Source organism: Neolamprologus brichardi, chromosome 15 (assembly GCF_056152115.1).
Source record: "Neolamprologus brichardi isolate AB-2024 chromosome 15, ASM5615211v1, whole genome shotgun sequence".
Classification (NCBI taxonomy): domain Eukaryota; kingdom Metazoa; phylum Chordata; class Actinopteri; order Cichliformes; family Cichlidae; genus Neolamprologus; species Neolamprologus brichardi.
In genome coordinates, this window is record NC_142118.1 from 36,565,678 (window position 1) to 36,584,422 (window position 18,745).

Genomic DNA, 18,745 nt, shown 5'->3' on the forward strand with positions numbered 1-18,745 from the left:
GAAGTAGTTCCTTCCCATTTAGACGATCTGAATGATAAAGTTTCTTTCCACTGTGTTCCTGTTAATGAAAAACTACAAATTTATCCCAAAGTACTAAAATATCGATATTTTAATGTGAGAATTGATTCTGGAACATAAATTACTGGCATAGGAAGAATCAATATTTCAATATTGATCCACACACCACTATCACACATGCGCAGGACTGGAACGTAACCGTCTTCGGCCGTTTCAATGTGAACGCACAACTCTGAAAACGACTGAAAACGATAGTGTGGACGTGAAGCGTTTTCAAATCTATCCGGGTTTGTGTGGACGCAGCCTCAGAAGGCCGAGAGGCTTTCAGGAGGTAAAGAGTTAAGGGGTTAAATGTATTGTTCAGGTGGATTTGTGAAGAAAAGGAAAGAAAAAGGTCATAAAATTCCCAGGTAATCTATATTGGTACAGGGAAACCTTATCAATTCCCAGTGCGGGCTTATGTGAAAGTACTAAAATACTGTGTCCTGGTTTAATGAACCGGAGTTATTTTTGCAACACACCCAGTTCCAACTTTCAAAGCCCCAAAACTTCACACTGCTGTGCAGGTTTATCCTGACACTCGGACTCATAAATCTTACCTGTGGCACATAAATGGAAAACCAGAGTTTTCACTTTTGTTTGACCGACAAAAACCAAGCAGAGAAACTCGAGCACATCATTCGAGCTCTGATGTTTTCAAACATCAGTTGATCGAGTAATATTAGCAGTGGACTTGAAAGGCTGGACGTGTTTGGCAGCCGCCGTGTTGCTTTTGAAGGCGTGCCAGGACTGAGCAAAAGTTCCTTTTTTGACTCCTGTGGCCTGACTCGAGCAGCGCTCCCTTCAGAGAGCACAGAGCTGGAAAAGATTCGGACTTTGCGCTTATATATGAGCAATAACATGTTTTTGAATGAAAAGCTAGAGAAATGATGAACATATGTAACATAAACATGGAGGATGGATGCTTACAAACTGGATTTAATAACGTGGACACAAAAGTCTCTGTCAGTATGACGTTAACTTCAGGAATATGAGACATTAAACTCGTCCTTGAACCTGAACTTTACAGGATAAATAGAAATCAGTGACCTCAAAAAGCCTTCTTGAGTTTTATTAAATGAGTTGATCTTGTGTTTCCTGGATCCTCCTGAGCGACTTTTTATTGCCTTTTATGTCCTCTTATCAGCTGCAGAATACTAACATATTGTACAATGGCTCCGACACAAAAACACTGCCATTAGCACGCAGATATTAACCCAGGAATTATATCACAACACTGCTTAATTCCTGTGAGCTGTCAGCACTGCATGAGACACTGCTCAAGTGAGTTCCATGAAATATGGTGAGGGAGTGAAGTGTGTAACCTCTAGGCAGCGTGACTCTGCAGTCTCTCTGCTGCAAATGTCAAGTGGGTCATTTAATGTGCTGCTGCTGGGAAGCAATGTAGCCTAAAATACATACTTATCTAATCCTCGTGCTCCTTAAAGTTAAATCATTAACAGGAATGAGCCTCAAGATGAGCAGACAAGGATGTCAGCACTGCCCTTGTCAGACCCCGAGGAGTCTCTGTCCCAACTAAACTGCTGGTATACGTTTCTGCCGCTGCCTCTAAGCAGGAGAGACAGCGGCTGTACTCGCGGCGGTGACGGCAGACGGCCGTTTTATGATTCATGATCTAGAAACATGTTTTTGGTTTTTAAATCGCTGGTCTGGAATGATATTATGAGACTGATGAAAACAAAAAACGACTTTGAATGTATGGAGCGTGTAACTTAGATTAAAAAAACAACAACATAAAGCACTGTCAAGACGTGTTTACATCAGACTAAAGGTGAGGGGGTACTGCAGTACAGAAAGTACAGAAACGTCTTCACGTGAGAGCATACTGAGAGGAAACCAGGGGAGAGAGGAGCATGAAGCATGCGTGGCAAGCCAGAGATGTTTGAGATAATTACAGATTTGGGGAAGAGGCCTGAAAATCTGTGCACAGCAGATGAACAATATCTGAAAGTCACGTCTAAAAGGGAAAAAACAAAGCAGAAAAGACCTGAAACAGGACCTGAGACATGGATCTGGTGCTTAGTCGATCCGTCTACTGTTTACTAAAGCCTGATCACAAACAGTCTCAGTGGAAGCGTGGCTGTCAAGAAGCCGTTTGTAATGAAAGGAACAGGAAAAGGCTGACATACGTCAAATTACACAAGAACTGGACTGAAAAGCAGGAGATCAGGAGAGACGTACAACAGTGGAGCTGCATTTCAAGCGAAGGTTTTGGGGATCTTGTCAAAAAGTGATGGAATCGTGAATGCAGAAAAGTGCATCAGACTTTGCTCCACCACTAAAAATCATCTGTGAAGTCTCAGATTGGCAACTTCAGTTTTCAGCGTGACAACGATCCCCAACACACTGCTAATGGAATAAAAGCAAACATGGAGAGAAAAACACATCAGTCATCGATTGGCCTCCGCAGAGCACAGACCTTAACATTATTGAAGCAGTGTGGGGTTGACAGGGAACAGAACAAAGAGGAACTCGGAATGTCCTTTAAGAAGCCTGGAGAACTATTCCTGAAGTCTACTTACAGAAATGGGAAGAAAACTCACCCAAGTGAGTTCAGTCTGCTTTGAAGATCAACAAATACTGACTTTGAAGCTCATTGGAATTGTTTTTCCCTTCTATGCTGTACTTCCATGTGTGTTTGCACATGTTTCAATGAATCCATGCACCCATTTTCCAAGCCAAATATAAAGATATGAGTGGTGGCTCAAGACTTTAGCACACAACTGGATCTCTACAGTAAGAAGGACATAGAATTGTGACAGAAATAGTAAATGCAAAAGGAAAAGAAAATACCCACAGTCAGGTTTAGCATTTCCGCACCAACACAGAGGAACTCTTGTCTGACCAAGTCCCTGCTAATGCTTTAAGCAAATATAACCAAAAATGGGTTTTTGACACAACATTTTTCTAATATTCATGCAGCACTCCTCTGAGGACTTAGCTCTGCATAGTAAAACTTATCCACTAGAAAAGTCTGAGTACGGTCTGATTGCAAAAGAATCATCTGAACGGGATCCGATCCAACCTGCAGCCACTAAACTGCCAAGATCCCAAGCCGAGCAGATCCCTGACCAATCCCAGCAGGAATGCGATCAGCCTGAGATAAAAGAGCAGTGGAACATCCACAGCAGAGGTTTTATAAGATGAGACATTCCTGAGAAAGGAGGCCCTGCCTGTCGAGGAAGATCTGAAAAGGGAGATTGTAGTTTGTAAGCCAGTTTATGATGGTGTGCTCTGTGAGAAATACAAAGCAGGAGAAAGTGGGTAAAATATGCATGTAACAGAAAGAGCACAAGAGGGGGGGAAATAATCCTGTTTTTTGGCAGGAAGAACACAATAAGGGAGGGATAGTCCCATGTGTGAGGCATCAGCTTGGCAGGAAAACACTGCCCCCTTGTGTTTCAACTGTAAATAGCAAGTACAGCCAATGCGTTTCTTAACCGGAAGGATTTTTGATTAAAAGGTCAAGTAGCTTCACAGGAAGTGCACCAGCTCTATTCAGAGATTAGTCAAGGTGTTACAAAAGTTAGACATTTCTATCAGAAGCTCCCTTTAAAACAAAAAATCCTTCTCACTCATTCAATGCAAAAATATAAAACCTTCCCAGAAAGTGTGTGTGGATCATGAGCATTTTGGGCTCTAAAAATAGGATCTGTTACCCACAAGAAGAATTTACATAAACATATTTTTCCCTCACTATTAGAAATAGAGATATCTTAGAAATATAAATCAAGCTGAACGCAGTCTGTCTGTCAAGTGTTAACTGCATAAATCACTTACTCCTTTGTTTTGTTATTAACAAACTAATATGTCTAAATAAATAGGTACTTGGTCAGAAACACTACTAAATAAGTTAACGGCATTTACTGGAGTGAGTGTCGAGAAATACCTCGTATTTAAACGTTGTGTCAAGGAAAAGCTCCAGCAGCATCCTCTTGCCCAGTTCTTGGCTGGCCTGGTCACTCACAAAGTGGAGAACCAACACCTCTCCTTCCAAGAAGTGTCCGTGTTTCACCATGGACAGCATGGCCACTCGGAATTTATCCTGCAAGCTCCGGCTCTTGTCCACTTTGGTGAACATCATTAGCACGTGGTAATGTTGGAAACCAGCCTCACTGTCCGCTTCCCTGGACGTCAAAGCGTCGCCGTCTTCTCCTACGCCTCGCTCTTCCCGTCCTTGCTCCTTCGGCTCGTCCGGGTGCGAGAGCCTGGTGTCCACGGTGAGGTCTGCATCGTTTCTGTTGGTGTTGTGACTGGCCTGGGTCTGCTTGATCCTCTTTGTGGTGCTGGAGAAATTCTGCCTCTCTGAGCCAAAGTAGTAAAAAGCTACAACAGCGAGTGCAGCAGCCAGCAGAAGCACCAGCTGATAGGACCTGAATGTACTGATCCTACCCATGATTCTGGCTACTACCCTTGAGAAGCCCATACCTCCCTGCTGGCGTCATGAGAACGGGAGCGTGAGTGGGAAGATTTTCAGCATTTCATGATCTTTGATTTCATAGATTTTCCACAATCTCCTGCAAGAGTAACAAAAACAAACATCTGCTTTAGTTTTAAGCTTTGGCGTGAACCATGAAACTAAATATCACCTATCAGCCAAATCTAAGTGAAGCATTATGATTGATGATCTATTCTGGCTAAGCCATTAAAAGATCTTTATTCCATGGTCTTATAAATTCATCTTTGAATGTTTTTCCTTTTAATTTAATTCCATTTTTAATTATATAGCACCAAATCACAACAACAGTCGCCTCAAGGCGCTTGAGCACTGCTATTCCAATCCTGGGATACGCAGCAAGATCCGGAGTAGAGTCCAGGGGCTAGAGGCGTTTGCTTTGGCTGTGTGTTGGGCGGCATTATTATATTTCAATAATATTAGCCCCCTGAAAAACTGACCATACCACAAACCACTGTTGTGCTTTAACTTTGTAATGCTCAAACTGAGGCTCGTCAATGTGACACAACAGTGCTGTCAGTTGAGAAAGCATCACGCCAAAAACAAACAAAATCAGTTTATCATTTAGAAAAAGAATTGTTCTAAACAAAGCAGGAGATGGATACACAAAGTTATCACAGTGTTTTCAACTGTGAAGAAACAGAAAAGTGAGAAGTTGCATCAAAACATTCAAAGAGAGTCACAGAGTACAGAACAAGCCTGGCAGCCTGTGAAAGGTTTCAAAGACTCTGGAAAGAAAACAAGTGAGAGATGTGTCTAAAGACCCCAGAACAACTGCCAAGGCACGAGTGAATGACTTAGCCAAGTTGGGAATTGTATTCTCAAAGAAGAAAATCAGCAGAACCCTGCAAAGGAATTGGACTGCAAGGTTGAAGATTAAGAAAAACTTGACTTCGGATGAACAGATATCCTTAAGACAGACTGAAGTGTACTAAGAATAACCCGAAGAAAGATTATGCATAGTAGAAGCGTGTCAGATGAGAAGAAACTAGAGCACCGAAGTAAACATTACAGGCTGGTCTGCACAAAGCCTGAAGACCAAAGTCCATGCCAAAAGACCATCAAAATCTAGAAACTCACCAAAGAGAAGAATAGGCTGCTACAACACACTATTACCACCAAAAAAAGACTATTATCATCAAAGGAGCTATTAATTTTGACCCCGGTAGTTGTTTGTTAAAGTAAGATCATGTAGACATCCCAAATAAAACTAGGATGCTTGCTAAAAATTCCTTGTCCTGTTTAACAGCACTTAGGAAAATACTTAAAAAGGCAAAATACTTCATATAGGGGCTAATAATTCTCTGCTCATCTATGCGAGTGTCTTGATTTTAACATGTTATTCTTTGGATCAGTGCATTACATAAAGAAAATAAATCTAATTAAATATTGTTGTTGGGCAAACAGTGATTATATTCAATGTAAACACCAACTCTAACCCCAATTATACAAAATAAAACAGAAGTGCATCCACTTGCCTGTCTCATGTTCTTGATCTCTGTGGTTCAACCATATCAGCTTATCCAGGGAGCAAGCTGTCCTGAGATCTCCTCGGTTTAAGTGGCAGCTTCTGTCTCATTTACTAAATTGCCTCCTCACGTTTTGAAAGATAAAACCAAGACAAACACTACGGAAACCTGTTGACATCCCGCCTAAAACCGGTGCTAAGCTAGCCAGCAACGTGCCTAGATGTGGGTCGTTGAGCAGCCCCTACAGCGATGATTATTCAGCACACACATCAAGAGAATTAATCAGGGTTTGCTTGTTAAAATTTTCGCTGTATATGCGCAAATCGCTGTCGCCTGAAAACGATTTGTGTATAATAGCATAGTTTAGGGTAAGGAGGTAAGAGAATGCACTAACATCAGATGGAGAAGCCACCAGCTAACAGCCTAGCAACAGAATCATGTGACACAACCTTAAACACACCCACCTGGTTTCAGCCGTATTCCGACTCGTGTTGCCTTTATGTGGTGTGGGGAAAAAATAGAGCTATTTACTCTCCAGCGCATTTCTCTTGTTTCAGCTTTATGAAACACTATTTCGTTTATTTTACAGAACATTAGTCAAGTTTATTTATATATCACATTAAAGCACAACAGACTTTGAGAATTACCTCAAAATATTTAATTTCGAGATAGGCATCAATACATTTGTGTGCACTACCTTAGATTGCACCTTCAAAACCAAAGTGCCAGAATTTTATTAGTAACACAGTGCAGTCCACTATGATCAATATAATTTTACTCCATCTCTTGAAAAGATCAAACGTGCGGCATATATTTTTGACCCTGTGTGGATTTGAGAAAATCCAAAATAAATTAAAACTTGTGCATCCCTATTCTTTTTGTTTGTTTTTTTGTTTGGTTGTTATAAAAGGACAGTTCAAATAAGTCATTACAAGCCCAAAAATGATTATGAAATTAATGCCCATGATGAGTGTATATTAACTTGTGACGACTGTACATGGAGGAAAAATTATTAAGTACGATTCTACAAACAGTACCTGAAGTATCCAACGCAACCTCACGACAGTTTGGGCAGTGGCATTGTTGTTCTGTGCTCACTGTTGTAGGGCTGTCCGGAGGAAAAAAAAACTAAACAAAACAAAATCCTCCCCCCAAAAAAACAACCACCATCTATCTCTGGGGAAGATGCTAGCTTTTGTGGTCGCCTGATGTTTTTGTAGTTGTGAACGTTTACAGTTTTTTGTCTTTTCTGTTTAAGATTCGGGGACGCTGCTAGCATATAGCTAGCTCGACTATAGCACTCGCAAAAATGAATTCCAACACGCACGTAATCCAGGTGACAAACGTTTCACCGAGTACCACGTCCGAACAAATGAGGACTCTGTTTGGATTCCTCGGAACCATAGAGGAGCTCAAACTGTTCCCGCCCGAGTGAGTATTGTGAATTATGAACTGGTAAATTATCCTCTCCTCCACAATCTATGGCGGCTCACGCGGGGCTCTTGCTGAGGCCTACAGCATCGAGCAGGCCTCGCTGCACGGTAGTGCTAATGCTAATGCTCCCGCGTCTTTAGTTAACGTGGCAGCACTTGCTTCTCTCAAATTAGATATGCATGTATTTAACAATACTTCAATTCTTCATCCATACGCATCTGCTGACTATCGCATTTGTCGATTAAGCAATCAAAAAATTGGTAATCGTTTGTGTAAGTCGGTTATCTAACACATACACGGTAGGCAGCTATACATCCTGTTTATCGAGTTATCTGTAATCTCTCCGTCAGAAAACAAAGTCATAAAAATATACACGGGAGAAATAAGCATGAATGGCTTAATTATAATAATCACCAGAGTTGCTCCTAATTATTTTGATTTCAAGTGGGACTTATGTGGCAGCTTTTCGTATAAAATGAGCTGTTGATTAGCATCCTAAACCAGCGACAGTGCAAAAGAACAACTAATTATGACTCTTAATGAGCAGTGGGACATTTGGTTACACGTCTGGTTGAGCTAAATTGGAATATTTCCTTAGGTGCATGCTTTGTTTAGATTCACAGTGGACAATAATGAGCTACAGTACACACTGCACAGTGTTTTCTTACCTTAATTCTCTCTGTGTTGTGTTTTCTCTGTTGAATTACACGTGGCTACTGGACAGGTATGACATAATCAAGAAGGTGATTTTCCGGGTAGATGTAGTTGTAACAATTTAGTAACTGTTTGAAATTTGATCGCCACCAGTTTTATACCAGTATTGAGTTTTATCCTCATACTGTGGTGCTAAGGAGTGCAACAGGATCAGAAATGGCTGAAGAAAAAGGTTGTGTGTCACCTCTGGATGATACTGTGTTGTACTATGCAGAGGATGCAGGGAACAAGAGTCACTCCTGTGCTTTCTTGTCCCTGTGGACACAGACTGAGTATGAAGAAGGCATGTTGTCTCCCCTTGTTTGTATTCTTTGCACAACCTATCTGTATTTTCTTCCAGTGACTCTCCCTTGCCTGTGACTTCACGTGTCTGTTTTGTAAAATTCCTTGAGGCTGAGTCCGTGGGAGTTTCCCAACACCTGACGAACACAGTCTTCGTGGACAGAGCCTTGATCGTGGTCCCTTTCGCTGAAGGTGGGTGTCTGTTTTATTCCTTTGGCTGTGGTCATCTCTGAACGTACGTCATAATGCGTAGGTGTATTTGTTAGACTTGCAAACACTAGAGACATTGAGGTTTCTGTTTTTCCTACTGCCATGAGAAAGCAGCTAAGCTTTTCAGTGCTTGGCATTTCTAGGTATGTAAAAGGGAAATGTACATTTGTGTCTGTGTCTTACAATCTAGCTGTAAACTTCTCTCTCTGTTATTTGTGTTGTGGTTTTCATAGTGGACAAGTCATTTGCAGAGAGCCCCTTCCTTGCTGGCTGAAAGTGGTCCTCTGATGCCATCAGGAGATTAGAAAAAATAATGGCACCAGGCTCGCAAGCCCCTTCTCTCTCTTGTTCTGCAGTAAAATATTAACTTTTTTTTCTCTCTGTTCAAGGCATCTTTTTTTGAAAAAAAAAATAGCCTCACAACTGCTTAATCAAATTAGGGGATTTGGGAGGGTGCAGGGAAATCTAATGTCCTCACATGTTGAAAGGATTTTTTATATTCTCAGATACAATGTGTGTCATGTAGTAGGCATTCACCAAATAAGGGATACCCCGAGCAAGTCGAATAGTGTCAAGGCAATCCAAACATATCGGAACCATTTCTGATCCTCTGTTTATATTTTAACCTTCTGCGAATTGAAATTCGGCAGCAATGTGTTTTAATGTTGTCTGAGATACTGTGAAAGCCATCAGACCACAGTGACATAGCAGTAAATGCTCTGCACGTACGCATAGGTGTTTCGGTTATTGGTTGATTTGATCATGTTTTTAGGATCGGCTTGGGTTGGGCTGTGATGGTTGGATCGCAAACTCTAGGCCAGTAGGTGCAAGAAAACCAGGAAAAGAGTTAGGGTGAAGCTCCTGAAAACTGGTCTGATCAGCCTAATAAGAGAAAACACCTGTGTGGATGTTGAATCCATCCCCTTCAAACACACACACAAGTCTCCAAACTGAACTTTTTTTTTCTTCTTTTTTTTAATGTAAATTTCTTTAGCTGGAAACTTATCACACAGCTACATTAAAGGGAAAATATGAATACTGGATCAAGATTTGGGTCTGTTTCCTTTTGTTAACACTAATCAGACTTTAAACCAATAAAAGAAAATGTTCGGGACATCCCTACACCAGCACAAAGCATGCCAAATAGAAGAACTAATCAGCTGTGCATGCTAGACTAGATTTTTGAAGGTGTTTGCCATCATCTGAGTTTTGGCCAGCGGGTGTTGTGGCAGTTAATTCTAATTTGGCTTTTGGTCATAATAAGCACAGAAACTGCCTTCGGCATTTACTTGCTTTATTTCCCAAAGCCTTGTATTACTGTTATTACTATATTATCATTATTATACTGTAAATTTGCATTCCAAACTTTGACTAACACAAGAGATAATTATGGTTTTAAGCCTCTTGATGTTGCCGTAAAAATGCATTTTTATTAACTTAATTTTTTAAATTGACCCTCTCCAAACATGACTCTGAACGAGTTGAGTGAATCTCACGTTTAACAGTGGTGTTTCTTTTGTTGTTGTGTTTTACAGTTCTTTTTCCTGGTTCAGCCAGCCCTATTTACCAGGCCCCGCTGAAAATGCCACCAACAGTTTTGTCTTCTGCAGCCTTATCCTGTTTCTCAAGTGTCCTTTCTGTTGTGTGCGTGGGTGTGCGTGGGTGCATGTCTCCCCCCTCTCTCTCTCTCTCTCTCTCCCTCTCTCCCTCCCTCCCTCTCTCCTCCCTTCATAATGTAAAGAAACATGTCAGATTAAAAAATAGCCTGTTTTCAGATTGCACAGCCATGGATGATCATCTCATGAGATTTTTTTTCTGTCATTTTTACCGTTTGGTTCTCTTCAGCTTTGGGAATATTTTTCTTATCACTACCTTTGCTGCCTGTAATTGTTCAGTGTAGATTATTGTTTATTTACTATATTTTTTGTGACATACTGTTGGCTAAAACCTGTCAGTACTGTATTTGATTAGCAGTACTTTACCTGGTTGTTAAGTGTTTTTTGTGGTGGGGTTGTACAAAATAAACAAAAAGAGAGAGAACCCACCAGAAAAAGGCTAGAAAAGGTCAAATGAGTAAGCCTTTTCTGTTTTTTGTATTGGTAATGGTAAGTGATGTTGAAATGTACCCTTGTGTCTACACCCAAATCATGAACTTTGTTTTCTGTATCTCAATGTTTTTGTGTGCTTTATAGCGAAGCAGCCGGCGCGAGTCGCTTGTTCATAAAACATCTAATGAAAGTTGAGAGCACATCCCACGGGACAACTGGCTGTGCTTGCTTACGTTTGGTTCATGACTTAAAAAACAAGTACAGGTGATAAAATCTTGGCAGTGTTGACCACAGTGTGTATTGTGACTTTGAAACTTATAGCTGCTAATCCTACAATCATATTCACAACAAAGCAAAACAGCAACAACAACAACAAAAGTCAGGGCTCAAGATTTACAGACAAGACAAAAAAAAGTGGATTTTTGTTTTTCATTCTTTTACTACAGTGTAGTTAGACTGAGGTGGCTTGTCTGCAAGTCTTGTCTGAGTGTTGTCGACGTCGTCTTTGGAGATGTACTGAGATGTTCTTGGTTTTTCCTCCAGGAGTCATTCCCGATGAATCTAAAGCTATGTCGCTGTTGGCTCCAGCCAATGCTGTGGCAGGAATGATGCCCGGTGGAGGCCTTCTTCCGACGCCGAATCCTCTGGCATCTGTGAGTTTTTACATTTTCACATAACATATCAAACAATAATATTTAACTGTTATTTGATCAGGGAAAAGAGATATTTTAGATGTTGATGCTTTTCTAAAATTGCTCCGACCTTCTCTGCAGCCATCAATCAAAATTTAACTTGGAAATGGGCATGAATCTGCCTTATTGCAATAAACAAACACACAGCAGGCTTTTTTTCTTCTTCTTGGTGGAGATATTTGGTAACATTTATGTCTAAAAGCACATTCAAACTAAACAAGCTGCTGGTGGTTCAGAGTTAGCAATGCTACTATTTGGTAAATGGTCTGTATTTGTATAGCGCTTTACTTGGTCCTAAGGACCCCAAAGCGCTTTACACTATACACAAACATCCACACATTCACACACTGGTGATGGCAGCTACATTGTAGCCACAGCCACCCTGGGGCGCACTGACAGAGGCGAGGCTGCCGGACACTGGCACCACCGGGTCCTCTGACCACCACCAGTAGGCAACGGGTGACAACAAGGACACAACGACTGAGACTGTCCAAGCCGGGTTTGATCAGATTTAGCTACTGGACCACAGATTTTGACTAGCAGGCACTTGGAGCCTGCTGAACACACTTTTCTCTGATCCATCAAAAAGCCTTAGGCCCATTTGCAAGCACCCGTCTTCTTTCTAAAGCACAATTCTCTGAAAATAATAAAAACAGTACATCTGAAAGTATCCTATTAAAAAAATCCCCCCTCCAAAACGTTACATAAATAAAGCGTGCTATGCTTTTTACCTCTACAGTATATTCTAGTGTCTATGCTCAACATTTCAGATGGGAGCGACACCATTTGGCGGTCTTGGAGCTCCTAGCATTGAGCAGATGGCTGCTATGGGAATGCCCGGACCGAACATGAACCCCCAGGTGAGGATCAGTTACCTTCATAGCGCCGTTTAAGTTCAAGCAAAAAGTCCTTAGTTCTTAAAATCATAGTAATATCTTTGTCTTCCTTTCTTTCCAGGCTCTTTCCGCAGATTTCCTGAAGCTCATGCAATCCATGGACCCCAAGTAAGAAAAGTGCAGACACAGACAGTCAGCATACATATTTATTTGAGCAGTGTCTAAATAATTGATGCCATTTGCAGATTGAACCTTGCAGCTGGATTGAACTTGAGTCCAGGGCTGAAGGCTGACGCATCGAATAAGGAGATTGAAGAGGCCATGAAGAGAGTCCGAGAGGCCCAGTCTCTTATTTCTGCAGCTATTGAACCAGGAAGTGAGCGCGGTTTCAAAGCATGCTTCAAATATAACTGTACCAGAAATACTTGCTTCATATAGATTACGTGTTATCGGAAATTACTTCTCAGTTTACCTGTTTATTGATGTTTAGAGAGCAGTAAGTAAATGTTTAATACATGTATAACTTTGTTTTTACTGTTGCAGGTAAGAAAGACGACAAGCGCAAACATTCCCGCTCTCGTTCGCGTTCACGGCGCAGACGAACCAGATCTCGTTCAAGACACAGGTAAAGATGCGTCTATGGCAATGTCGGGGGAAGCCTTTTAGTTTCATAATTAGTATATTTTTGAATATTAATTGTTTGTGAATGTGCTGCTGCTTATTTTGAGCAGACGTTCGAAGAGCAGATCTCGGCGTAGGTCTCATTCAAGGAGCAGGAGGAGGTCCAAGAGCCCACGGAGGAGGAGGTCCTACTCCCGGGATCGAGGCCGTCGCAGTAGATCTAGGTCAGCTGTTATCCTGAGGAGCAAAATGGCTCCTGTGTTTCATTTCATTCAAAGTGTGCTTGGAGACCAGAGGTTGATCATTTCAAAATTGAAATTTGTCAAAAATATTTTTGAGTTTTGTTTTTTAATGTTGGCAGTGGGCAGCTCCAGGTTTTGAGACTTTTCAGGGATGAAAATGTTTGGTAATGTTTTCGTTTGCTTTCATCTCGCACAGAGACAGGAGGAAGGAGGAGAAATCCAAGAAAAGATCCAAGACTCCCCCCAAAAGCTACAGCAGCGCCAGGAGGTCTCGGAGCATTAGTCGGTGAGTAGTCTTGAATACGGTGTGATAATATGATGAAATGCAGGTGAGCCTATTTACAGTGTGAAAGACAAGAAGCTCCAACTCTTCTATAGACAGCAGAAAATCAAGAAAGTCCTGAATAAATGATGAGGATGTTTTTATGAATGTTACTTATTTTACTCCTTTGTGTGTCTCAGGAGACACAGGCGAAGTCGCAGCGCTTCTCGCTCCCCTAAGAGAAGGGTCTCCAGGTCTCCGTCCCCCAGACGGTGAGCTTTCTGCATCTGATGTACAATGAAGTTCATTGTGTGGATGCCCTCAAAGGCATCCACACTATTGAGCTCCTGTTTGTCTTTATTCTTTATACTTTATTCTTCAAGTTGCTTTATTCTCCGTTCTTTGCCGCTTAACTACTTCCACAATTTTTGTGCAATTTTCACCATTCAAATTTCACAAGATTCTGCTATTTCTGCTCATTCCTGCTATATCTTTTTGTACTTTTTAACTATTATACTTTTTAAAATATTAAGCTTTTTATACAATATTTTTGCCCATTGAAATGAATGGAACACATTATCAATGTGGTCACTTGTTTCTGCTCGCCGGGCTGAGCTGTGTTTTAGCTCAGTGAGATGAGCAGCCGTTCTCAGACTGGGAGGCCCGGGTTCAAATCCCGCTTATGGCAACATTTCTTTCAGTTAACAGTTAAACGTTTTTAACTCTTTTCAGCAAAATTTTCAGTTTTTTCTGCTGTTTTCAGAAAAAAAAATCTCTTTTCAGCAGAAATTTTGCTCATTCACCTCTTTTCAGCAGAATTTTCAGCCTTTTCACCTCTTACCAGCACAAATCTCAGCTGTTTTCAGCAGAAATTCTGCAGATTCACCTCTTATCAGAACAATTCTCAGCAGCTTCTGCTCATTTCTGCAGAATTGTCAGTCTCTCCACCTATTTGTGAGAATGAGTTTAGCTCAGTGAGATGAGTAACCGCCTTGAGACCAGGAGGGCCAGGTTCGAGTCATGCTCACGGCAACATTTTTTTTTCACCACTTTTCAGCAAAAATTTCTGCTTCTTCGCCTGTTTTTAGCAGAATTTTCAGTTTCTTCACCACCATAGAATTTTTTTTTACAACTTTTCAGCTATTTTCAGCAGAGAGCTTCAGCGTTACGGCATCCACACAGCATTTTCGCAGGAAATGCAAATTTTTCTAGTTTAATTTTGAGTGCCACAGTTTAAAAATACTTTTGTTATCTTTACAGCCACAAGAAAGAAAAAAAGAAGGACAAGGAGCGTGAGAAGGAACGGGACCGAGACAGAAGGGAGGACAGGGACCGCAGCAGAGACGAACGCGAACGCTCCAACAGTAAGAAAAAAAAGAGCAAAGACAAAGAACGAGATCGGGACCGCAAGTCCGACAGCGAGAAAGGAGATGTTAAGGTATGTAGAGCAGGCACTGTTTAGAGACAGGTGGCTGGATGCTTTACTCTGCTCGTCGTTAACATGATTAAATGCGGCACAGGTGACTCGGGACTACGATGAGGAGGAGCAGGGTTACGACAGCGAAAAAGGAGAGGAGGAGGAGGACGAGAGGAAGAGCGACTCTGACTCCATCTCGTCCCCGAAAAGCCAGGAGGAGATGGAGAGATCTGAGGGCCAAATCCCCAAAAAGTCCAAACTGAATGGAGACGATCACCACCAGGAAGACATGGAGATGAGCGACTAGAAACGTCCAAACCAGATAGCATCGTCTTTTCACTGTCCTTTTTATATTTTTAATATAGGCCACGATATGTCTGTGCCTGATCGCTCGAAGTTAAACAGATTTTGTCTTAACTGTAGAAACACTGCAAAGGAGGGCAGGCAGTGGGGTGTACGGAGGGGAGGGGGAGGCAGAACTTTTGTAAAGATATAAGAAACAATTACTAAAATATGAAGAACATGAAACCTGGTTTTAAATTGTCATTGCTGTACTTTTTAAAGATTTTGTTATTGGAGTTTGTCTTTCTGACAGTAGAATACGCAGCGTTTTCCTCTAAAAACGCAGCATCTGTAAATATTTTACTGGTCAGGACTTTGTCCTCGTTCACACTGCTCGTCGTTTGCCACTCACCGTTTTATTTTTTCCAAACGAACCGTTTTGCTTTAACTGTGTAACACACCCAGCTGTGTTTCATCTCTACTGACCTATTTACAACCCTTTATTATTGTACATTGTAGATTGAAATGTGTTGTGACAATGAAATATGTTGTCTGCAATAGAATTTCCAAAGGACACAAATAAAATTGGGGTAAACTGTCAAGTTGCGCCACAAGGGTCCTTATTTTGAAAAATAATTGCTACGATGGGATTTATTCTGTGGTTATGTTCTGGGTGCCTGGCAACTGTTAACCTTCACTCAGGTGTTGTCGCGTTATGGTTCAGTCCTAATCTCTACATTCATGGAGTTTGTTTCCACTGAAACCTGAGGGATAAACTATACATCAGGGGTCCCCAATCCCAGTCCACGAGGGCCGGTGTCCCTGCAGGTTGTAGATTTGTCCTTGATCCATCACAGCTGATTTAAATGGATAAATGTTAAATGGTTTTAGATCTCACCCTGGATCAACACACCTGAATCACATGATTAGTTCATTACCAGCCTCTGGAGAACTTCAAGACATGTTGAGAAGGTAATTTATCCATTTAAATCAGCTGTGATGGATCAAAGACACATCTAAAACCTGCAGGGACACCGGCCCTCGTGGACTGGGATTGGGGACCCCTGCTATACATGCTTACTGTTGCCATGTACAGTGACTTTGCCTGAGAATTAAACAGCTCAGTGCATTGTGTGTGAATAGGAAGTTTGCAGAGACGCATCCTTATTTAATGAACAAAAAGTACTAAATTAGAGGCATGCATGCAGTGGTGTGGAGAAGTCATGAGCCAGCCAGTAATAAATAAATCTATATCTATATATATATATATATTTATTTTATTTCTCTCAACCACTTACTTTGCAGTAGTTAGAACTGTACAGAGGGTGGGGGTGCCACAATTCATATTTGTAGATAAAGCCTTTCTCCTGCACCTATTCTTTATAAGCCCCTCCCACCTCAGGTGCAAGTGCTTGTTTGTCAAAAGTAATTTAATTCTTAAACCCTTGAAGCTTTTTTTCCCCTGAACTGGTGGGTGTCTGACTGTTTTAGGCTGCATATAGAACAAAATAACTGAATGTGCATCAGAAATGAGTGAGGATGGTCTCTGCCTGTGCAGCTACCTTTGGAAAAACCTGGTAACTGTTCCAATGGTCATCAAACCACATCTTTATTGATATGTACTGAGGTGTCAACACTCACCATTAAGGGTACAGGACAGGTCGTCATGTTTTACTTTATGTCAACTTTTTCTTTCTCCTCTTTTTTCTGCTCGTTTCAGAAACCATGTGAACAAAAATATTCTGAAAGGCCGCTGCGGATTCTCTTTTCTGCCCAGTCAAGCTAAAAACCAAACTTCCTATCGCAGCTCCGTTTTAGTTGAACAAAAACTGAAATATTGACTATTTGACAACCATGTCTTGGTCCCATTGTCCAGTGTGAAGTAGTCAGACTCGAACGTCAAGGAAGGTGGTAGGGAAGCAGACTATGCAGACATTTCAGGTTTCCAAGGTGAGCAATTTATTTACAGTGAACTTGATTTAATGTAATGTAACAAAACTCAACATAACATGGATCTGGTGACACAGCTCACCTCTCTTCTCTCCTGCATCTGGTAGAGACTGGCTTTAAATAGGGCCATCAATTTCCCTTCAATTGCCCAGCCACCACTCACTCAACTGAGGGATCTAAAACTCTACACAGATTATCCAAAAAACACAAAACCTCTACACACTTCTAACATTCACATTTACACAACTAAATGGCAGTATTAATGAAAGGAAAAACATTCAACAAATCCCTTTAAACCTTAACACAAACAAAAGGAAGCATCTCTATGGAAAAAGAAACCCCTCCACTTGGTTTGACCTGCTGATGTCATATGTGACATCATCAGGACTTTAAAATGAGGAAATGCCAGGCGGGCATTTCCCCACACCTGACCCTTATGACGACTGAAAAGACAAACGAAGTAAGTATGAACAAATGACTTAATGTGTAACATAATAAAATATAAAGAAATATAACTTTGTATTTGTCTTAATTTGCAGAATGTTTGATTTGCCGGCAACAGAACGCTTACACAAACAAACCCGGGATAGTGAGTGAAGCAATGTTACTTGACAAATAGCAAATCATAGCAAATACATAGAAACAGAATAATGTATACAATGTGCAAAAAAAGGTAAACACCTATGGGACAAATGGAGAGCATTGCAACTGCTCCTCCACTTTGTCACATCCAGTAAAACAAAATAAATACTTATAAACCCACAAAAGTTAAAAAAGAAAAAGAAGTGTAGGATGCTCGAGAACGAGCTCAGAATAAAAGGATACCCAGATGAGGTGTCGTATCCGTGCCATGCATGTTTTAATACGACCAAGTTAGAAAAAACACAAGAGTGCAAACATTATTAGATATGTGGCTTTTTATTTTGGTACATTTTATATGAAAATAGTGTCGCAGACTTATACAACAGTTTTTGCTGTACAACGACATTTAGACATGGATGAATCATTTCCTACAGAAAACATGTCAAATCCGATCAGCTGAATTGGGGGAAGGAGCATCAAATAAATGTAAAGCATTATGTCAGTGAAGAGGCACGCTTCTACTAGCTGCGCCTGCCTGTACTATGGAATGTGAAAAGTCAAACTGCATTTGGTTATCATACTAAATATATGTAAGCACGGTGTTTCAATAATCAGGATGCTGAACAACTCTGAGCCACCAGTACAATAGCAACATCCCACAGAAAGCTGTCTGTATCAACATTAAGAGCTCATGAACCATAGCAGCACCTACGAAGACTCCTTAGAGTTAAACCCTTCCTTCCTTCCTTCCTACAGACTGATTTTGAGCTTTTTCACACAGCTGACAGGTTATTGGTTCCACACATCTCCAGGGAGTAGAAAGAAAAAAATCCAACAAAACAATTAAGAGATTTTTTTTCTTGTTAAAGCAACATAAGTATGTACAAAAAAGCAACTCCCACCATTTACAAACCAACAGTCTCAAATTATGTCACATGATGCATAAAAATAAAAAAATTACACAACTCTTCTTTTTGCAGAGGATGTCTGAAACCCATAAACACGTAGGAATAAAAAAAGAAAGTAAAAGACAAATCAATAACTGAACATTTATTTATATAGTGTGCGGTGGAAATGCCTGATTTTTGTTAAGTGTAAGAAAAAAAAGGGGCATGAATGCTGTACTTACTGATTCCCAGACACCTGCTCACTGTACAATCACCAGAGTTC

At 40.9% G+C, this 18,745-nt stretch overlaps 2 protein-coding genes across 4 annotated transcripts in view; one reads left to right on the top strand and one right to left on the bottom strand.

Annotated features, from left to right (window-relative positions):
* Positions 1 to 6,553, bottom strand: part of xxylt1 (xyloside xylosyltransferase 1) — a 32,443-nt gene extending 25,890 nt beyond the window's left edge. The window contains exons 1-2 of the mRNA XM_087852800.1: positions 6,013 to 6,553; positions 3,968 to 4,595 (exon numbers count right to left, since the gene is read on the bottom strand). Of these exons, the coding sequence (XP_087708926.1) occupies positions 3,968 to 4,504 (537 nt within the window). The 5' untranslated portion in view covers positions 4,505 to 4,595; positions 6,013 to 6,553. The remainder of the gene's footprint in view (positions 1 to 3,967; positions 4,596 to 6,012) is intronic.
* A 489-nt stretch (positions 6,554 to 7,042) lies between these two features.
* On the top strand, positions 7,043 to 15,645 carry LOC102791795 (uncharacterized). Of its 3 annotated transcripts, XM_087852801.1 has the most exons (12): positions 7,043 to 7,434; positions 8,492 to 8,625; positions 11,235 to 11,344; positions 12,154 to 12,243; positions 12,341 to 12,387; positions 12,465 to 12,595; positions 12,763 to 12,844; positions 12,951 to 13,064; positions 13,279 to 13,368; positions 13,545 to 13,616; positions 14,605 to 14,782; positions 14,865 to 15,645. In XM_087852801.1, exons 1-12 carry the CDS (start codon positions 7,313 to 7,315, stop codon positions 15,066 to 15,068), a joined length of 1,374 nt encoding a protein of 457 aa, XP_087708927.1. In that variant the 5' UTR covers positions 7,043 to 7,312; the 3' UTR covers positions 15,069 to 15,645. The 3 variants fall into 3 exon arrangements, with proteins under 3 accessions (XP_087708927.1, XP_087708928.1, XP_087708929.1); XM_087852802.1 differs by having other exon boundaries at positions 7,043 to 8,625; positions 10,179 to 11,344; XM_087852803.1 differs by having other exon boundaries at positions 7,043 to 8,625; positions 10,836 to 11,344.
* The last annotated feature ends 3,100 nt before the right edge of the window (positions 15,646 to 18,745 follow it).